Source organism: Quercus lobata, chromosome 6, assembly GCF_001633185.2.
Source record: "Quercus lobata isolate SW786 chromosome 6, ValleyOak3.0 Primary Assembly, whole genome shotgun sequence".
NCBI classification, from domain to species: Eukaryota; Viridiplantae; Streptophyta; class Magnoliopsida; order Fagales; family Fagaceae; genus Quercus; species Quercus lobata.
In genome coordinates this window covers 21,857,680-21,878,788 of record NC_044909.1, presented here as the reverse complement: position 1 = coordinate 21,878,788, position 21,109 = coordinate 21,857,680, and the positions used below count along the sequence as shown (strand labels likewise).

The window sequence follows — 21,109 nt, the reverse complement described above, 5'->3', positions numbered from 1 at the left end:
TTGATGAAAAAGAGTCTCTCCCAACACATCGTACGGTATTTTAAAGAATAAATTGTATACGTGGTTGTTTTTTAAGTGGTCTTTTTTCTAACGTGGCAACGCCTCTTTAATTGCAGGAAAATGCTTCTACTATTATATATAATCTATGATAAGTAAATGAATTCCTTTTTTGTGTGCTCGTAAGATGAAATGTGTGAATAAGAGTACATAATTCATTTTTACTCTATTCTTATAAGTAAGGCTCATAATTTTTTTTTAATAATAATAATAATAATGTATTATTATGATAAGTTATGATGATCTATGAGTTTTGTGTTTATTAAAAAACAAAGAAAAGTCTATTAAAAAAAAAAAAAACAGAAAACAAAGAAAAGGTGATTTGTGCAACATTAGTCCATCGGTGATATAGGCCCATTTGGTAGGATAATTTAACAACATATTTTCAATTTTTAAATAATATTATATGCATTTTTATACACTTTTTTATCCATAAGCATTCCAAAAAAATACAAATCACGTTACCATATGATCCCAAAGATTTCCCACCAAAGTCCAACAAACATGCATGATTCATGGTTCCACTCTCAACTACCTTTACTCTCAAGCCAAATGTCCTTCATCACCACATTCTCCATCATCACTCTCCCATCCTCCATTTGTCCTCATCCTCACTCTCACAAAAACTCCAAACCCTTTAAATACCCAATGCCCTTATCCAAATCCAAACCCCTCTTCTCTTTCTTGCACTCCAAATTCCCACTTCCCCAAATGGCAACTCTCATCACCACCACTCCCACTCACAAGAGGGCTCGCCTTAAGGGCGTCGTTTTTGACATGGACGGAACCCTAACGGTCCCCGTCATCGATTTCGTTGCCATGTACAAGGCCGTCCTTGGCGACAATGAGTACCGCCGAATCAAGGCGGAGAGCCCGTCCGGAATCGACATCCTGCACCACATTGAGAGCTGGAGCCCCGAGAAGCAACAGATGGCCTACGAGACCATCGCCGATTACGAGCGCCGCGGCCTCGATCGCCTCCAAATCATGCCCGGTTAGCCACTTCGTTTATCTAACAATTTTTGTATTGTAGACTCTCACTCAGTTCGGTTTTTGTAAAAGACAAAGTTTTCTTTTTTCTAGAAACTGATTTGGAGAACGTACTATAACGCATCATGCGGAGATTCATAAAATTATGCACGTTTATTATTTAAACAAGTTATACGAGTTGTTAAAAATGTAGAAAATCTATTAATTACACACACGCTATTGCACGGTCTGTACATGTGAGGTGAGCAATTGAGTGTGTAACAAGGAGAGTGTGACTATTATTAGTTATTACTCTTAAAAATGGCATATGGCTAAAAGTGTATACGTGGATGGTCATTGAACTGCCAAGGGTTGGAGGAATGTTCCTCTAAACCAGTTTGGAAGTAAACTCTTTATTTTATAAAGGAAATTGTTTGACTCCAACCTGGCGATTGAAGAGACCAACAGTGTGTAGTTTTAGTCGCATAACTTTTTTAATGTGTTATATGACTTGTTTAAGTAATACAAATAATAGCTCCAAACAAATTTGGAGCCAAACTTTTTCCTTTTATAAATCCCTTGAAATGGATATAGTTAATATTTGGGTAAATTGCAAATTGCACCCCTAAGGTTTGGGTGTGATTGGATTTTACATCCTGAAGTTTCAGAATTTAGATTTTACCTTTTGAAGTTTGGGGTATTTGGATTTTACACCTAACGTTTCAGAATTTAGATTTTACCCCCTAAAGTTTGTAAGTGTTTGGATTTTACTTCCCAAAATTATAAAACTTTAGGGTGTAAAATCCAAACATCCTTAAACTTTAGAAAGTAAAATCCAAACACTTCTAAAATATAGGAGCTAAAATCCAAATTTTGAGATGTTAGAGTATAAAATCCAAACATCTCCAAACGTCAAGGGGTAAAATCCAAATTTTAAAACTTCAGGGTGTAAAATTCAATCACTCCCAAACTTTAGGGGTGTAATTTGTAATTTACCTTTAATATTTTATGTCTAGGGTCTAACTATGTATAGACGGCCTCATCAGTTAAAGATGTGGACACCGTCAGATTTGGGGAAATGTTAAAGCTACTAAACTGGATTAAATTCAAATAAAGAGTAACCTTTTCATTCATACTTTGTTGGATTGGAGTGCTGCTTTTCTTTCGACGCCTTGTTTTTTTCTTTTATATTTGTTTGATCATTGTATTTTGACTTGATTGTACTGCTCTCTTAGTACACCTCCGGTGTACTAGGGTATTCTCTTTCTAATACAATTTTTCGTTATTTATCAAAAAAAGAAAGAAAGAGAGCAGCCTTTTCCAAGAGTAGTAGGTAAATTATAGGGTTTTTCATTGATTTAAAATACATACGCGGATTATCTATAAAAAAAAAAGTACCTGTGTGGAAGTTCAAATTTTAGATTCATTTATTGCATTACTTTTGCCAAATGGATCTCCTTTTAGTTTTATAGGATTTAATATATGATTTTTATTATTTTTAACTTATACTTTTTTTAGTAGAACTTCACCTAGATTAGTTGCACGTCATAGAATTTTTAACTTATACTTGACACAGTTATAATAATTTTGGTTAATTCTAGTGCAGGTGCAGCAGAACTTTGTGGGTTGCTCAATGAGAAGAAAATAAGGTTGAGGCGTGTCACTCTTTCGTATTCTTTTTAGTCATTTATAATTATCTTGTGTCTGCATATAGGTTTAAAGCTGGCCTAAGTTTGTTACTTTTCCTTTTTAAACTTTGATTGGGGGGTTTTGGATTTGGGTTTGTTGATTAATTGATAAAGGAGATTAGAATTAGGCACTGATGGTTTTTATTTGTATAAACCTAACAAATCAAAAAAATGGAAGAGGCAAAACCACTCTCATCCAATTTAAACTTTTCCATGATCCCTAACCTATTGTGCTCCCTTGTGGAGCTATTCCTATATTCATTTTCTTTGATTTTCTTAGTTGACTTCTACACACACTTATGTGGAGTATTTTTCAATGTGTATGAGAGTGATAAGGTTAGTGGATTTAGCGTGTTTTGCTTTGAGGCGTGGTGAAAAAATATTTTCTCTTACATTGTGAGATGGCTCATGGGTTGTGGTCCTTAGTATTAACCCTATTTTGAAGTGCAATGAGTGATGCCCCAAAAGATGATAGATGTATTGGCTTCACGGAAAGGAAGATTGGCTCAAGGGGGCTAAGGCAAGGTGACTTGCTATCACCACTACTTTTTATATTGGTTAATGGTTATGGAGGTGTCGAGTCAGATGTTGAAAAGAACTGAGGGCGGCTACATCCATGGTTTTAGGGTTGGGAATGATACAAGAGAAGGGTTCTATATATTTCATCTTTTATTTGTTGTTGATGTGATTTTATTCTGTGATGCAAATTCTGAACAAGTTCTTTATATTAGAATGATGTTGACTTGCTTTGAAGTTGTTAAAAGTTTAAAATGTAACATGAGAAAGAGTGAAATGGTTTCCATTAGGAGATATTGGTAACATGGTAGAGTTACCATGTATCCTATGTTGTAAGATGTTGTGAGTGTGTGTTGGGTAGCTTTGGCTAAGTTTATTTGTTTAAAGGGGAAACAAAAAGTGGCTTTAAGCAAATAAGCTAGTTTTTTTCCCTCAGATAAGCCATCTTATTTGCTTAGAGCCACTTTTTGTCATACCTTTAAGCAAATATGCGAACCAAACACATTTGAGCTATCTTGGAATGCGATTGGGGGCATCCTTTAAGGCGAATGTGGAATCCAATTTAGAGAAGATGAGCACAAATCATCTGGTTGGAAGAAATTATATTTGTCAACAAGGGGGGAAGATAATGCTATTAAATAGTATGCTTTTAAGGTTACAAATGTATTATCTCTGTGTACGATTCCCATGTGTGGCAAACAAACATGTTGGAGAGGCTACATAGAAAATTTTTGTTTGGCAGCTTGGGTGTTGAGTTCAAATATCATTTGGTGAGGTGGAGTAAAGTTTGCTCTCCTATTGCCAATGAAGGATTGGGAGTAAGGAAATTAGGAATTTTTTATCAAGCTTCATTGGAAAAATGGTTTTGGCTTCATGGGAAGGACACATTTGTGGAGACGGAAATAGCTACGAAGCATGGAGAGGAATGGGGTGGATGGACATTGGAACCAGTTAGAGGGACTCATAATTGCAGTTTATGGATAAGTATTAGAACGGGATGGGACATATTCCTAAATTGTGTGCTTTGATTTGGGGAATGGTAGCTGAGTACAGTTTTGGTTTGGAAAATGGCATGGGAATCATTCTTTAAAGATGTTGTTTCCATAATGTATGCCCCTGCTCAAGAGATACATATGCACAGAGCTGGAATGTTCGATTTCATTGAGATTATAATTATTGGGAATTGGAGTTGGTAAATTCATTCCTAGATCTCCTTTACTCAAATATCCTGAGGAGAGAAGGTCGTGATAGAATGAGATGGAGATTGAATGGGAATGGCAGATTTAATGTTTGTTCATATTATGCTGCCATACGAGGTACCGGTGAAGTCTCTTTTCCTTGGAAGAGTATTTGGTGTATTAAGGCTTCAAAGATGGGTTTCTTTCTTTGCGTGGACAACAGCTTGGGGGAAGATTATTATGTAAGAGAGGATTTACTTTAGTTGGGTGGAGTTGTATCTTGTATGTGTTGATGCAGTAAGAGACAATGGACCATTTATTGATTATTTATGATGATGCCTATGATTGGTGGAGTTTTGTTTTGAGAGCTTTTGGGATTCAATGGGTGTTACCACAAAGGTAATTGATCTCTTATATGGTTGGAGGATTTGGTTTGGTAAACATTTATTGAATATTTGGAATCTAGGTCGCTTATATTTGATGTGCACATTGTGGAGGGAAAAAAATTGCCTCACTTTTGAAAATGCAGAAATTTTGTTGATTCAATTGAAATCATTGTTCAACTAATTGTTGTTCAATTGGTCTTGTGTGTTAGGTTTCGCTAATAGCAATTCCATTGCAGACTTTGTGCCATCACTATAATTCTATTCTTTAGGCTGCTTTATGTCCATAATATGTTATCCTGAAGTAGTCCTTTTCCTCAATAAAATATCATTACTTTTCAAGAAAGATTTGGTCGTCATTAAATGGTTGAGGCTTGGGGGGCTGTTCCTTTATGCGTTATGCGGACATGGCAAGAAACGAATGATCGTACCTTCAATAATGTAGAACTTACCAGGAACTTTTAAAATATAATCTATTAAAATCTCCATACGATTGGATTCAAGTGCTTAGACACATGCATCATGACTCTTTCTTGTACTTTATTGCTTGGATGAACTTTTTTTTTTTTTTTTTTGAGGATCTATTACAATTATCCTCTCTCTCTCTCTCTCTTTTTATTTATTTATTTTTATTTTTTAAGGAAAGTTATTACTTGTCAATGTTGCAAAATTTTTGAATGCAAATATATATATATTCTTGTGATAATGATCTTTGGCAACAACTACTATGTTGTAATTATACAATCTACCATGAGAATTTTGTTGATTATTTGTTTGTATTAATTTTCAGAAGGGGATTAATCACACGCAATGTTAAGGGAGCTGTTGATTTGTTTCATCAACGGTTTGGGGTAAGTTTATCCTATCGTGCAATCTAAAGTTTTGTATAAAGGTTGTTGAACATGAAATAACTCATCTATGATTGACTATATTGTCTTCTTTTTCTCAACGTCCCATTACAAATGACTCCATGAAGTGTATTGGAAAGGGCTATTGAAGAAAAAAGAAAAAGAAAAGAAAAAGGTATAGGTCGTGCGTTCTTAGCAGTGTGCTGTCTAGTTAACCATCTTTACGGTAAGGCTGACCACTCTACACTAAAGAAAATATTTCCCAACAAAGTACTTCGCTACTCCCATGTTAAACACTAATCTCATTCAAATAAAGGGTTAAAGTTTTTATATATTATGTGTTCTAGTCTTCCCTGAGTTTGAAAACCTCCTTTTACCCCCTCATCTATTAGATGTCAATCTGGTGAAAAAGAAGCTCGTTTACATTTAGTTGAGCATTCTGAAGTTTTGAGCATCAAGATACCAAAACCATATAAAGGATCTGTTTGTTAGAAGCATCTGGCATAAGTTAAAATTATACTACAAAAGAAATTTGGCAAAACATTGCACTGGCTCATATGTGGAAGTCAAAATTTCTCAAATAAACGTGTCCCATTATTTCTTTTTACCTGGGGTCCTAAAACCCTCATACATGAAAAGTGGCTGGCCCTCACCCCAAAAACATGTTTGCCCCTCCAGTGGAAACAAACATGTGCAAAATACCAAAAGTTGTACCAAAACATTTTTATTTTTATCACTCACAAAAGAGCTGGGCAAGACATGTAAAAAGTTAATGTGTTGTGTTCAAATATGAGCATATTTCTTTCTTGCTGCATGAGTGTTGTAATTTCTATATGCTGATTCTTATTCTGCATATTTGTGTCCTGGCTTCAAACTTAGCCTACTTCATGCATGCTGCTCTTGAAGTTTCCCTTTGTGCAGGTTTGCCCATGCACAATCTGGAATTTTCTTTTCTTTTCTTTTTTATATGATGCTGGTTAGTTTATTTTTATTGCCAAGTGTCGATGTGATAACTGTGTTCAATTTTATTTGCCCATAAAACTCTCTCTCCCTTCCCTCTGGTGTGCATTTGTTGAAAAGGACTGTCTTTTTGACGGCTCCTCCTAAGTAGATATACTCTATGAGTGCTGCAGTTTGATATCCTTTGTAATTTTATATTATGGCAGATGACATTTTGTCCAGCACTAAGCAGGGAATTCCGTCCATATAAACCAGACCCTGCACCACTACTTCATATCTGTTCAGATTGGGAAGTTCTACCAAATGAAGTAATGATGATTGGTGATAGCCTTAAAGATGATGTGAGTTCTTTCTTTCTTTCTTTCATCTCTCTCTTTCCTATCAAAAAAAATTTCCTCTCTCTCTTTGATTTTTTTTTTATTATCTTGTTAATGCTTTGTGAAGTGCCTTTCATGTTCCCTTGCTTTCATCTAGAATGTGGCCCCCCCTTCCCTGCTTGTCAGTGAGAATCTTCTTTCCTTTCGCAAATACAGTAATGTATTTGTATAAATATATTATGATTATGATTTTATTTGAAGAAGTATACTCAATGCCAAGGGCCATTGTCAGATATCTAAATGCAAAAAGATTAAGATCTTTGCAATTTGGGGCATGAGCTGTTGCGAAATTTTGCTTGCTCTTCCTATGGATAATTATTCAGTGTCCCAAATGGATAAGAATTGGTTTCTATAATCTGATTTTTACAGGTGGCTTGTGGGAAGCGAGCAGGAGCTTTTACATGCCTGCTTGATCAAACAGGGAGGTATGACTCCCCTGAATATGCCAACGTGGATCTAAAGCCAGATTTCAAGGTCTCTTCCCTTACTGAAGTTTACTCGCTATTGGAAGAACATTTCGACCTAGCACCATGATCTTCAACCTGCAGACCACAAAAACTTCCACATTTAAAAGGAGAAGCTTTAATTGTGCTCTATGAAGGGATGAATGTAGGAAAAAAAATACTTTTAGGATGGTTTGTTCTTCGTTCTAAGAAAGATTTCAAAAAAGATATCCACGAACTATGAAAAAAGAGGATATCAACAAAAAACAGTACCAAGCAAAAGATTATGAATGGCCCATTCTTCAATCAGAACCTGAGTTAGAGATTCCAACTAATGTATTCTGGTGGACAATGCCCAATTGTTACTTGCAGGGGCTATGAGCCTACGAACCACTTTCAGAGATATTGAAATATGCCTGTCTTGGTCTTGGTCTTGGTCTTGGTCTTGGTGTGGTTCTGAACGGTATAAGATGTTTAACCTTTCCAATTATTTGTATGCAAGATTGTTGCAAATGTAGATACAATTATTTGTAAGGATTCGTTTCAAGCATTTATCTTTTGCTGGATTAGATACACGTTGTAATGTTGAATGAAAACAGCAATCCATCCTATTTTCCTTCTAGCCAGATGCACCTTCAGAATTTGTAGATTATGCCTTAACAGTAAGATACGCATAAAAGCCAAGTGCATTGTATTTCAGTGAATCAGTGATATAGTCTGCTCTCCTTTATTTGAAGAATCAGGTTTGAATCCTTTTATATATATATAAGATAAGCACAAAAAAAGTTGCGGTTTTTGCAGGCGCCTGTTAAGGGTAGTTTGCTAGTAGGTCGTTTGTTGACAGATGCTTTGATTGCATTTGAGTTGCTATATAGTTTGTCCACAACATAGCAAGGGAGGAAGTGTGGTTTGGCTTTGAAAGTGGATATGGGGGCACATCCAAAAGGAATTGAGTCAAGATCGAGGAGAGAGAAAATTCTCTCTGTATAGTTTTAGTTTTCACTAATGTACGAGTTCTTTTTCACATCAGTTGAATGTCTTCGCACTCAACTTCTGGTGTGTCAAGGGAGGAGGAAGCAGAGCTTACTAGGAGTACCAAGAAAGTCAAGGATGTTGGGCATGCTGGTTTCATGGAGGGCCAGGGCTCGGGCTCTCTTGAACCAAGCCAAGCATTCACTTTTTGAAAGCCACCATTGTCTTTTAAGGACAAGCTGGTGGGAGAAATCCCTGGAGCTTATACCCAAGCTTTTAACTTCACAGACTTCATGGAGGATGATGCGGAATCGGATGACGAGGTGGAACCCCTCAAGCAAGGTCTTACAGCAGTGAAGTTCACCAAGGAGTTTAAGTAGCACATTCGGAACTCTTGGTTGAATGCTCTTATTGTCAAAGTTTATGGCAGAACAATTGGTTTCAACTTCCTACACTCAAGAATCCACTCTATGTGGAAACTGATGGGACATCTAGACTGTGTAGACTTAGGCCACGACTTTTTTCTCATTTGTTTCTCCTAGAAAGAAGACTTTGAAATTGTGTTAAGGAAAGGGCCATGGTTTGTGGGGGAGCACTACTTATCCATTAGGCCGTGGGAGCCTAACTTCAAACCATCATCTGCAAATGTGTCATTAGTTGCTATCTAGGTTAGACTCTACGAACTTCCCATCAAATACTATTATGTTGAAGCTTTGCATCAAATAGGTAAGACCATTGGCAATGTCTTGAGAATGAATACCCATACGGCAACTGAGGCGAGAGGCAAGTTCGCATGTCTATGTGTTTAGATAGACATCGATAAGCCACTCATCACAGCAGTTAAGATTGGTAGGTTTGAACAACTTGTGAGTTATGAGGGAATCCATAAGCTTTGTTTCTCTTGTGGACGTATTGGTCACCGGCGGGAAAACTGTCTTTACACTATCCGAGGTGAAAATATAGAGAGGGAGGAGGAAGATAGGCCAAAGGGAGAGTAGGTCGTACACTCATGCATTAGCCATGAAGTTGGGAATTATGAGCAGAAAGAACAGACCACATTGGGAGTATAAGAGGACAGTTACGGTTTGTGGATAGTGGTTGCACGGAGAAAGCATGGGACAAAAACCCGCAAAGGTAATGGAATTGATCCTGGCAAGACACAAGGCCATAACCTGAAGGTACATGAGGTAGCTGTAAATGACACAAGATCAGATGTTGACGTGGGCAAGGCAGCTTCTAATAGTGGATCCCTAAGAGAGGGGAAGGAAATTATCCCCTACCAGATCACTAACGAGTCTTCAGCTATTAGAAGTAGTGCAAAACATCACTAAGGGAAGTCTTTTGTTGGACTTGAGTCTAGCTTGCCCAAGCCCAAAAGCAAAAGCTCATATAGATTCGGGTACCAAATAAGGCTCTTTGAAGCTCAGTGACAACCCATTCATTAAGGGCAAAAGTGTAATTGGGCGTAATAGGGCAAACAAAGCTTCTTTCAAGGCTACATCTGATGCTGCTGCCCTACTCTCATCACCAAAAGCTCAATATCCTTTCACCCATAGAGATGACAAGTCAGAACAGAGAACTCCTCATAAGTTTCAACTCTCAACCTCTCCTTGGCCGAGGTGGGCTATCAATTTAGAGGGAATGGAGGTGGAGATACGGGAAGTGGTAATAGCCGAAATCTAGGCAAATCCAACCCACGTAATGGGATGGTTCAATGACAAATTCCAGAAGGCATGGAAGTTCATATTTCCACTGATAACAGTGAGTGCCAGAGAAGGTTTGATGCCATTGGCGGACCTAGCATGGCAAGAAGCTCCCAATCCTTGGTGGCACTTTCTCACTGACACTCCATCTTCGATGGAAAAACGAAGAACGAGGTGGGAGAAGTTGCCTCTGATATCATCAACTCCCCTCCTATGCGAAGTAAATCCAAGTGAGGAACTATTGGAGAGGCGTATGCTAGAAGATTGACCAATTGCATCCTTCATCATGGGGAACAAACCCATAACGAAGTTGATCCAAGTGTTCAAACCCATGAGGGAGTTCAATCTCCATGTGATGGTGTAGGAAATGAAAATGGGAACAACCTGACTCTGATCTCGGGGAGAGGACAGATGATGGAGATGATGAGAAAGATAGAATGAAACTTGAGGGAGGAGGTGAAGTCACTACCTCTATATGATGAGTGCCCTACCCCATATCATTCATTAGTCATGAATATTATTATATGGAATTGTAGGGGTGCTTTAAAGCCCTCCTTTCAAAAGCATGTTAGGGAATTGGTGAGCAACCATGATTCGGGGAATTTGATAATTATGGAGACTAGAATTGGAGGAGATAGGGCTAGGGAAATTATAGAGAGACTCTCTTTTGATGGAGTGATTCACATGGACTAACCGAAGAGATGTTCAGGGGTTAATTTAAGAAAGAATTGACAGATTTTTTGTCAATTTAAGCTAGTGTTTGCTTTATCCAGAAGTGAGAGTAACTCATCTCACTAGGTGCCACTTGGACCACTACTCGGTTCTTCTTAAGATGCAGCCTAAAGCCCAATCGTTTCGAGTCAAGCTGTTTAAATTCCAAAAATTTTGGCTTTCTGATCAGACCTTTACTGGGGTAGTAGCAAATGCTTGGCTTGGCTGAATGGGATTCAACGTGCAAATGCCATTAGACCTTTGGCTTATCTCCTCAACCTTGAAAATGAGCTTCTCCGTGAGCTTGATGTGATCATGGGACAAGAAGAGGATCTTTGGGCACTTAAGTCTTGGGTAAACTGGATGATATAGGAAATCGGAATACAATATTTTTCATGTGTCAACTTTGGTTAGGAGGAAGAGGAATTAGATTTTGGCAATTACAAACTTTGTTGGTGAATGGATCCAAGAGGAAGAAGATATATTTGAGCTTATCAGCAATGGGTTTAGGGACATTTATACTTCTTTGCTGACATCTTTGTCAAAAGCCATGCCTTCTCTCTCTCAATGGCATGACCGACTTAATGAAGAAGAAAAAGAGAGTGTTGGAGGGCAGGTGACAGTGGATGAGATTAGAACAACACTCTAGTTGCTAAAAGCCTTTAAAGCTCCGGGTTTGGATGGGTTGCATGCAGGTTTTTTCCAAAAGGTTTTGGCCAACTATAGATGACTCAGTAGTAAGAGAAGTCAAAAGAATTTTCATGGAAGGGAAAACCCCTGAGTATCTCAATCAGACTCACATTGCTTTTATTCTGAAAATACAAAGTCATGAGACTACTGGGAATTACTGCTCGATTAGTTTGTGCAACACAATTTATAAGGTGGTTATAAAAATCATAGTAGCAAGACTCAGACCGTATCTAGGAAAACTCATACCCCTCTCCAAACCACTTTTGTGTTGAGACGGAAAGGCATTGATAATGTCGTCATTGTGCAGGAGCTTATTCATTCCATTAGTAGAAAGAAAGGCAAGGTGGGTTATATGGATATCAAGATCGATTTGGAGAACTCTTATGGTAAGCTGGAGTGGAGATTCATCAGGAATATGCTTTTGAGGATAAACCTTCTTGGGGACCTCATAGACCTTATTATGAGTTGTGTTTCTTTGGTGTCCACCTCAATTCTTTTAAATGGTGCACCATTAAAGCCAAATCTTCCGTCAAGGGGAATTAGACAAGGGGATCCCTTATGCTCTTACCTTTTTATACTCTGCATTGACTTCCTTGGCTAACTCATAGAAGAAAAGTGCAGCAATAAGCTATGGAATCAAGTTAAAGCTTCTCAAAGTGGTCCGGTGTTCTCCCACTTAATGTTTACTGATGAACTAGTCCTTTTTGCAAGGGCTAACCATTTGAATTGCTCCACCATTAGAGAGGTTCTTGATGATTTTTGTGATATCTCGGGCCAAATGATAGGTGAAACTAAATCCATAATGTATTTTTCACTGAATGTGGATAGAGATACAAGGGAGTCTCTAAGTGGTATTCTTGGGTTTGCTTCCACCCCAGGGTTAGGGAGATACCTTGGCATCCCTATTAAACAACCTGGTTCTTCCACACAAGACTTCAACTTTATATTGCACAGAGTAAAGCAAAAGCTTGCAGGTTAACTTGCTATCCCTAGTAAGTAGGGCTGTCCTTATTCAGGCATCATCATCAACCATTCCATCGTATATTATGCAATGCTCCTTCCTCCCTGGGAGAATTCTCAAGGGAATGGATCGTGTCAATAGAAACTTTCTTTAGGGCACTACGGAGTTAGCAAGGAAGGTCCATTGGATCGATTGGCAGAAGGTAGCCAAACCCAATCTGGAAGGAGGATTGGGATTACAAGTAGCAAGGGGCAGAAACATTGCCCTTCTAGCGAAGCTAAACTGGAGATATCATGTAGAAAAGGAATCTCTTTGGGCGTGTGTTTTAAAATCAAAGTATTGCCCAAACCATAGGCTGTGTTTGAGTAACCAAAACAAGCTCCCATGCTCCCAAACGTGGTTTGCAATGAAGAAAGGTATGGAAGTCTTTAACAGAGGTATTAAATGGACAGTGGGGAGAAATAGCAAACTTAGTTTCTAGTATGATCATTGGGTAAATCATGGAGTGATGCGGCATATGATGATTGGTCCCCTTTCATGAGAAGCATCTAAGGGTGCGTTTGTTTCGACTTCAAATGAATTCCGGAAATCAATTTCCGGAAAATGGAGCGTTTGGCTGTGACGGAAAATATTATTTTCCGGAAATGAATTTCCTGTTGACCGAAATTTGAAGCCTTGACCACGGAAATGAAAATCTGCCTTCATTTTCACTTCAATTGATTTCCGTGGCTTGCAAAACGCAGAGAGAGGGAGAGAAAAAACAGAAAACACAACACGCGAGCTTGAAAGAAAGAACAAAAAAAAAACAATCTACCTCACACCCAGTGCTCTGATCCGGCGAACGATCCGGCGAACGAGCGTTTGAAGTCGATTCAAACGCACCCCAAACGGCGATCGAACCTCACACCCAGAGCGCCGCGAAGATCGCGCCGTCGCGAGATCGTGCAGTTGATCGCGATCTCGCCTTCGACCGAGATCGCGATCGACGGCGCGATCGCGCGCCGTCGCGAGATCGCGATCTTGCCCGCGCCGTTGATCGCGATCGACGGCGCGATCTCGCGAAGCGTCGATCGCGAGATCGCGCCGTCGCCGTTGATCGCGATCTTGCGCCGTCGCCGTCGCCGTTGATCGCGAGATCGTTGATGATTTTTTCTGGATTTGTGTTTTCCTTCTTCTTTTCCAAACACCAGAAAATATTTTCCGGAAAATTTTTTGAAATGCAACCAAACACATGGAAACATTTTCCTTTTCCGGAAATTAGCATTTCCGGAAAATATGTATTTTCCGGAAAACGATTTCCAGCAACCAAACACAGCCTAACTTGAAGATTCTAGACGTCATCAAAGATAATGGATGGGATTGGAATTGTCTAGAATTTTATGTTCCCCGAAATATTAAACTCATGATTCAAGCCACCCCGATTGCTTTGGCATCAACAGGAGAGGATAGACTTGCATGGTTAGCTTCTCCCCAAGGAAATTTTGACTTCAAGAGTGCTTACAAGATGGCTATGGGAGATGAATTGATGACAACTTTTTTGGCCAACTGGATTTGGAAGTTGGATATTTTGCCAAGAATTCAAACTTTTGTTTGGATTTGTGCTCACAATAGTATTGGTGTTCGGGAATGTCTTGGGAAAAGGGGACTGTTGGAAGATACAAACTGTTCATTATGTAATAGGGAGACCGAATCAATCCTGCATGCCCTCCTGGATTGCGAAAAGATTAAACCTGTTTGGATTCAGCTGGGGATTTTATGGACATACCCTCTTTTTTGGACCAGGGACCTCCATGAGTGGCTGGAATCTAATGGGAAAGAAATTGATTGTCTCAGTTCTCGAAATCCTCCTTGGAGTTCTGTCTTCCTCTTTGCTATTTGGCTTATATGGAAAAGCTGAAACAATGTGGTTTTTAAAGGGAGAAGTCAAAACCCAGCACTAGCAACGGAAATAAAAAAAAAACAAGCAGTGGAGTTTTTTCACTATGCTTCCTCGCCCAAAAGTGTAAACCGATTAATCCTAAGGAAAGTTAGATGGGAAAACCCACGAGTGGGGTGGATTAAAATGAACACTGATGGGTCTGCCATTGAAAATCTGGGAATAGCTGGTTGTGGAGGAATTTTAAGAGATGAGCATGGCCACTGGATCAAGGGATTTACCAGAAAAATAGGGATCACTAATAGCTTTGTTACTGAGCTTTAGGGTCTCAGGGACGGACTCCTCATATGCAGCAGTTGTAGTTTTGATTGTGTTGAGATTGAGTTAGATGCTAAAGCTATAATTGATGTTTTGGCCAATCCTAATTATGTAAATAACATAGTGTCTCCTATCTTAGATGATTGCAGGCAATTGATATCAAGTCTTATTCAGGTCCGGTTTAGGCATTGCTACCGTAAAGCGAATCATTGTGCCGACAAGCTAGCCAAAATGGGATCAAGTCATAATTTAGATTTTGCTATTTTTGACAATCCACCTATGGATTTACTTTCTGTTTATGAGGATGACCTCAATGGGATGTAGTTTAATAGGCTTTGCCTTGATACTTCTGCTCTTTTTTAGTTTTATGCTATCATTTGTTGACCAAAAAAAAAAAGTGGATATGACATATGAGTAAGGTTCATGATAGAGTTGAGAGGGTTTTTTTTTTTTAAGGCAATCATGTTGAAGTTGGGTTTTGCGGATGCTTGGGTAAACGTAAATCTATTCATGCAATGTGTGTGAGTATCTACCGTGAAGCTGGGTTTTGCGGATGGTTGGGAAAATCTGTTGATTCCCTGTTAGCTCGAGTTTGGAAAGCGAAATATTTCCAAATGAGAGTTTTATGAGTTCAAATTGGGTCTTCAGGCAGCTCGTCTTATACATAGCGTAGTGTTTTATCTAGAAGCCAAAGGCCTCTACTTGAATAAGGAACAAGGTGGAGAACGTTAATGGTTTTTTCTTTAAAAAAAAAAAAAAAATTATGAAGAGAACGTTAATGGTTGATTGGTTGTGTAGGTAACGTTTATGCCTGAGCTATTGCTTGACCAATAGAAAATAGTATTTAGAGACAAAAACCAGAAATTAATAGCATTTTTGTTTAGTAGAAAACACTTGTCTTCAGTATTTCATAGTTTTCATGTGTATTTTTTTAACCGGTTTATAGATTTTTTTTTTTTTTTAAATTTGTATAGTTAAAAAAAAAAAATAAAGAACGCCCACCGTGGGGCTCGAACCCACGACCACAAGGTTAAGAGCCTTGCGCTCTACCAACTGAGCTAGACGGGCTTTGTTGTCAGAGATGATCGTATATAATATTTAATCACTTTACAGTAACTAGCTAGAGTGCGTCTGTTTCTACCGGTACGACTCACTCACAGGATATTCCCGTTTCATTATTTTTTTTTATTATAGAATGACTGAAATGCCCCTGTTACAAAATACGTGGCTTAAACCTCTTGGTTGTTTCTTTCTTCATCCAACAACACCCCATCCGTACATCCTAACCTCTATATAAAAGGAAAATCCTGATTCAAAATTCACATTCCCTCCAAAAAGCCACAGAATCCTACATATAAAAAACAAGCAAGAAAAAGAGAGAAAAAGAAAGAAAGAAGAAGAAATCGAGAGAAGAAGAAAATGAGTAAAGAAAATAAGCCAGAAGAGGCAGAGGCAGTCTCCCAAGACTTATCAGTGGATGATCAGCCTCCCTTTGATAACCGCTTTGCCATGCTCCACCTCAACGGCTTCAACTGCCACAACCACCACCACCACCAACACCAACACCAACCTTGCACCACTTGCGGCTGCCTCTGCTCCGCCTCCAACCCTATGAAACGACGTTCCCCCTCGTCGTCTTCTTCTTTCCAAGACCCACCCAACACCTTCTCCTCAGACTCTGAGCCTAAGCCCAAGAAGCTCTTCCAAGACCCGATTCTCCGCCGCACCGTTTCTGACCCGGATCCTTTCCCATCTGGGTCGGGTTTTCAAGCACCCAACCCGAACAATTCCCTGTCTCCGGAGCAGCATCCGAGGTCGACGGGTACTGTCAACGTCATTCCGGTTACTCCGTCTTCGAATCCCGGGTTACCGCCTCTTCCGCCGACTCTGCGCCGGACGATTTCTGACCCGACTCCGTCTCCGGCGAAGACCTATTCAAGGTCCTCGAGTTCTGGGGATGTAAGTGTGGATTTGACTAAGGAAGACACTCCCAACTCCAACTCCAATTCCAAGGTTTATACTTTTTCTTATTTTAGGTTCTTGAATTTAATGTGAAAAATTGTAATCTTTTCGTGGATTGTGAATATATTTCATTGACTGTAATGGTTTTGGCCTATAGAAGAGGCTGAGAAGGATGAAGGACTGTATGAGAGAGATGAGCAAGTGGTGTGAAGAAGTCATGCGTGAACAAGAAGATGCAGAAGAAGAAGAAGAAGAACAACAAGAACAAGAACAAGATGAAGAGCAAGAAGATACTAATGTTCATGCCGTAACAAAGGTTTGGTCTTTAGCTTCTCAAGCTTTAATTCACTGTTTTCTGTTTGGCTCCCAAGAAATTGGAGAATATAATCTTTGGTTCTTAATTAATTGTCATTTTGTTTCTAGAAATGATAACTCACGGGCCATTATATTAGGGTCATTCAGCTAGAAAAATGGTTCTCGTTCTTGGTACCAATTAATTTCTTCTATCTATATATATGGTACACATATTCTCAGACACCAGGCAGAGTATGCATTCGTTTTTATTTCCTTTTCTATTTGATTTTTATGTGAATTCTGTAGTGGGTAATAATCTATGCAAATTCATTTTTGTTTCAGAATAATTCTGCGCAAGACTTAGAAGAATCTGTGTTCGTGGAAAGGGTTGGGGAGGAGGGCCTAACTGTCCATTTCAAGTGTCCATGTGGCAAAGGCTATCAGATTCTTCTCTCTGGAAGGAACTGTTACTACAAGCTCATGTAGAAAAGCCAATACCCTGTACTGATAGAGTTACTAATCATACTTGCTTTTCAATTTTTTTTTTTTTTTGCCTCTTGAATTCTTTAGAGTTTAGATGATACCCACATCAGTCACACTGCACAAGATCCTTATGCTTTTTAATTTTCTGTGTGAGATTTTTTGGGAGTAATTACCTCTTCATATATGTACCTATTATTCTTGGGTTTCAATTCCTTTCCTATGATTTTTTTAGATGGAACCCACACCAGTTAGAGTACTTGTAATTTTACCTTTTTAGAAGATGTGCCAATTTTAGATGTAAATGAATGCAATTCCCTTATATGCTACTTTCGTTTTGCAATTAATTTTATGTTTTGATGAATAGTATTAGATTTTTCATTTTTGTGATCATCTATATATATAATAATAGGTAAAGTAAAGAGAAAATCTAATTAAATTTTAAATTAGAATTCAATTAAAGTCTAATTTTCCGCCATGTGTCTCATCTAATCTAAATTTTAGAATTTTGTGCCAAGTGAGTTAATTTAGTGTAAAAATTGAATTTCAATTAGAGTTTAATTTTGCGCCACGTATTCCATCTAATCTAAAATTTTAAATTTTTATGCCAAATTAGTTAATTTAGTGTAGAAAACGAGGAGTGCAATATAATAAACCATTGTTATGATACCGTTTCGGACCCCGTTTCGGTTTGTCTAGTGGAACGGAATATTTCGGTACTGGCTAATTTCGATGTATCGTTTCAGGGTGTTTCGGGGTTCAAAAAAATAATATATATATATATATATAATTTCATATCCTATTACTTTTTATATTAAAAAAAAAACATAAAAGTTATATTTTCATACATTTATAAAATTTGTTATTTTAAAATTAATCTAATTAATTCATTTAAAATATTAATATTTTAATTAAAATATTAATTAATTTTTTTAATGCAAAGGAAAATTTGAAGTAAGCCTGGATAGTGGCTTCATAATTTGGCTCCCAACTCTATTTACAGCTTTTTTTATTATTATATTTTTCCTCACCCACCATATTTCACTTCCTATTTTTAATTTGTTTTCTCTTGTTTTCTCTCATCCACACACGTCTATTGTATCTAAGAGCATCCACAGCAGTGGAGCTAAAAATTTAGCTTTTTAGCTCCACCAAAAGTTACTTTATCTATTATACCTACACACATGCTGTAGCAGTGGATCTATTTTAGCTATCAATGCAATAAAATAATATAAATATCACAATAAAATAATATATCACCTACAATAAAATAATATATCCCACTACTCAAAAAAACAACCTAGCACCACCCACAACCACCTCTACTATCAGCCACAGCCACAACCACACCCACAACCACAACTACCACCACCAGACACAACCAAACCCACAAACAAAATAAAAAATCAAACCACCATCATAGTCACCAATCCACCACCACAGCCACCGATTCTGGCTGTCCGAGGACTCCAAATTGTACAAGTGCTCATTCTCAGGACCATACTTGTTGTGCGTGCACCCAGATGCTACTGAACTTATCTTGGAGGAATTACACAAAGTGATTTGTGGAAGTTATATGGGGGGTAGTTCCCTATCCCATAGGGCCATAATGCAAGGTTATTGGTGGCCGAGCATGTAGAAAGAGGCGCAAGAATTTGTAAAGAAGTGCGACCAGTGCCAAAGGTTCGCCCCAAATATACATCGGCTAGGTGGAACTCTTAATCCGCTGTCCAGCCCTTGGCCATTCGCACAATGGGGCCTAGACATCCTAGGGCCATTCCCTAAGGCAGCGGGAAACAAAAGATTTCTTCTTGTCGGCACAGATTATTTCACAAAATGGGTCGAAGCTGAGCCGCTGGCCAACATTAGAGACGTTGATGCCAAGAAATTTGTTTGGAAAAACATCATCACTGGATTCGAAATCCCTCATGTCCTGATCTCGGACAACAGTTTCCAATTTGATAGCAAAACTTTCAGAAGATATTGTAGCGAGTTGGGAATTTACCAATAGATATTCCACACCGGCTTACCCGCAGGGTAACAGACAGGCTGAAGCTATCAACAAAACCATAGTGAATGGGTTGAAAAAGAGGTTAGACGACGCAAAGGGAAGATGGGTAGAAGAGTTGCCCCATGTCTTGTGGACATACCGCACCACGCCTTGCAGGTCCACAGGGGAAACCCCCTTTTCGATGACCTATGGGGCTGAGGCTGTTATTCCTCTGGAGATAAACTTCCCAACACAGAGGACCAGCATGTTCTGCCCTAGTGCTAACAACAGACTTCTGGAAAAGAGCTTGGACCTCATCGAGGAAAGAAGGGAGAGTGCAATGGTCCAACTTGTCTACTATCAGCAAAGGCTCAAGCAAGGTTACGATGCCAAGGTGAAGCTAAGGCCCCTAGCACCCGGGGATCTGGTATTGAGGAAGGTCCTGGGTACTGCAAGAAATCCTGCGTGAGGAAAACTCGGACCAAATTGGGAAGGCCCATATCGTATCACCTCCATAGCCAGCATAGGGGCCTACTTTTTGGAAGACTTGGATGAACGTGTAGTGCCACGCCCTTGGAATGTAAATAACCTGAAAAGGTACTACTATTAATGAAAGTTGTATTTCTTGGCGCCACACTACTGTGCAATCTCTTCGTCTAAGGGTTAAATAGAACTCAAGTCCTGTCTGGCTCCTCGGACCACATGATTGGGGGAAATTAACGGCTATACAATTTCAACTAAGGGTCAAACAGAACCCAAGTCCTGCATGACTCCTCGAACCACAGGATTAGGGGAAATTAACTGCTATACAATTTCAACTAAGGGTTAAACAGAACCTAAGTCCTGCCTGGCTCCTCGGACCACAGGATTGGGGGAAATTAACTGCTATGCAATTTCAACTAAGTGTTAAACAGAACCCAAGTCCTGTCTGGCTCCTCAGACCACATGATTGGGGGAAATTAATTGCTATACAATTTCAACTAAGGGTTAAACAGAACCTAAATCCTGCCTGGCTCCTCGAACCACATGATTGGGGGAAATTAACTGTTATACAATTTCAACTAAGGGTTAAACAGAACCTAAGTCTTGCCTGACTTCTCGGATCACAGGATTGGGGGAAATTAATTGCTATGCAATTTCAACTAAGTGTTAAACAGAACCCAAGTCTTGCCTGGCTCCTCGGACCACAGGATTGGGGAAAATTAACTGCTATACAATTTCAACTAAGTGTCAAATAGAACGAAAACCCTGCTTGGCTCCTCGAACCACAGGCTTGAGGGCTATTAACAGCTGTGCAATTTTCTCCACTTGTTAAACAGAATCTAAGTCCAGCCTGGTCCCTCGGACCACAGGCTTGGGGGAAATTAACCTCGACGCAGTCTTATCTAATTATTGACTATCATTTTTCTTAACCTCGACGCAGTCTTATCTAATTATTGACTATCATTTTTCTTACATATTCATTCATGCTTTACCACATTGTTTAAATCTCGAATAACGTTTGGTTCTCAACAGTTAGTAGCATAACAGAAATTCATTCATAACGAAAGCAGAAAAGGGAGCAGTGCAACAAAATTCAAAGGAAAATGACATCATTCATTGAATTCCAAAAGGCGTTCTTTTACAAACTTTAGCAGAACAAAATGTAAAAGATAGAGAAAGCAGTTACAAATAAAGTCCTACACTAATATCCTAGGCTTGGTCCTGAGTAGAACTCTTTGCAGGGGCTGATG

General features: G+C 38.8%; 2 protein-coding genes and 1 non-coding gene across 4 annotated transcripts; 2 read left to right on the top strand and 1 right to left on the bottom strand.

Annotated features, from left to right (window-relative positions):
• Window positions 1–545: 545 nt before the first annotated feature.
• On the top strand, window positions 546–8,041 carry LOC115994734 (haloacid dehalogenase-like hydrolase domain-containing protein At2g33255). The gene is made up of 5 exons (XM_031118968.1): window positions 546–1,051; window positions 2,633–2,675; window positions 5,582–5,642; window positions 6,806–6,940; window positions 7,346–8,041. The coding sequence occupies exons 1-5, from the start codon at window positions 562–564 to the stop codon at window positions 7,508–7,510; spliced, it is 894 nt and encodes a 297-aa protein (XP_030974828.1). The 5' UTR covers window positions 546–561; the 3' UTR covers window positions 7,511–8,041.
• A 7,604-nt stretch (window positions 8,042–15,645) lies between these two features.
• TRNAK-CUU lies at window positions 15,646–15,718 on the bottom strand. The gene has a single exon. It is a non-coding gene; the product is annotated as a tRNA-Lys (tRNA).
• A 198-nt stretch (window positions 15,719–15,916) lies between these two features.
• Window positions 15,917–17,708, top strand: LOC115950890 (myotubularin-related protein DDB_G0290005). 2 transcript variants are annotated; one of them, XM_031068168.1, is made up of 3 exons: window positions 15,917–16,663; window positions 16,773–16,928; window positions 17,249–17,708. In XM_031068168.1, the coding sequence occupies exons 1-3, from the start codon at window positions 16,070–16,072 to the stop codon at window positions 17,390–17,392; spliced, it is 894 nt and encodes a 297-aa protein (XP_030924028.1). In that variant the 5' UTR covers window positions 15,917–16,069; the 3' UTR covers window positions 17,393–17,708. The 2 variants fall into 2 exon arrangements, with proteins under 2 accessions (XP_030924028.1, XP_030924027.1); XM_031068167.1 differs by having other exon boundaries at window positions 16,770–16,928.
• Window positions 17,709–21,109: the final 3,401 nt, after the last annotated feature.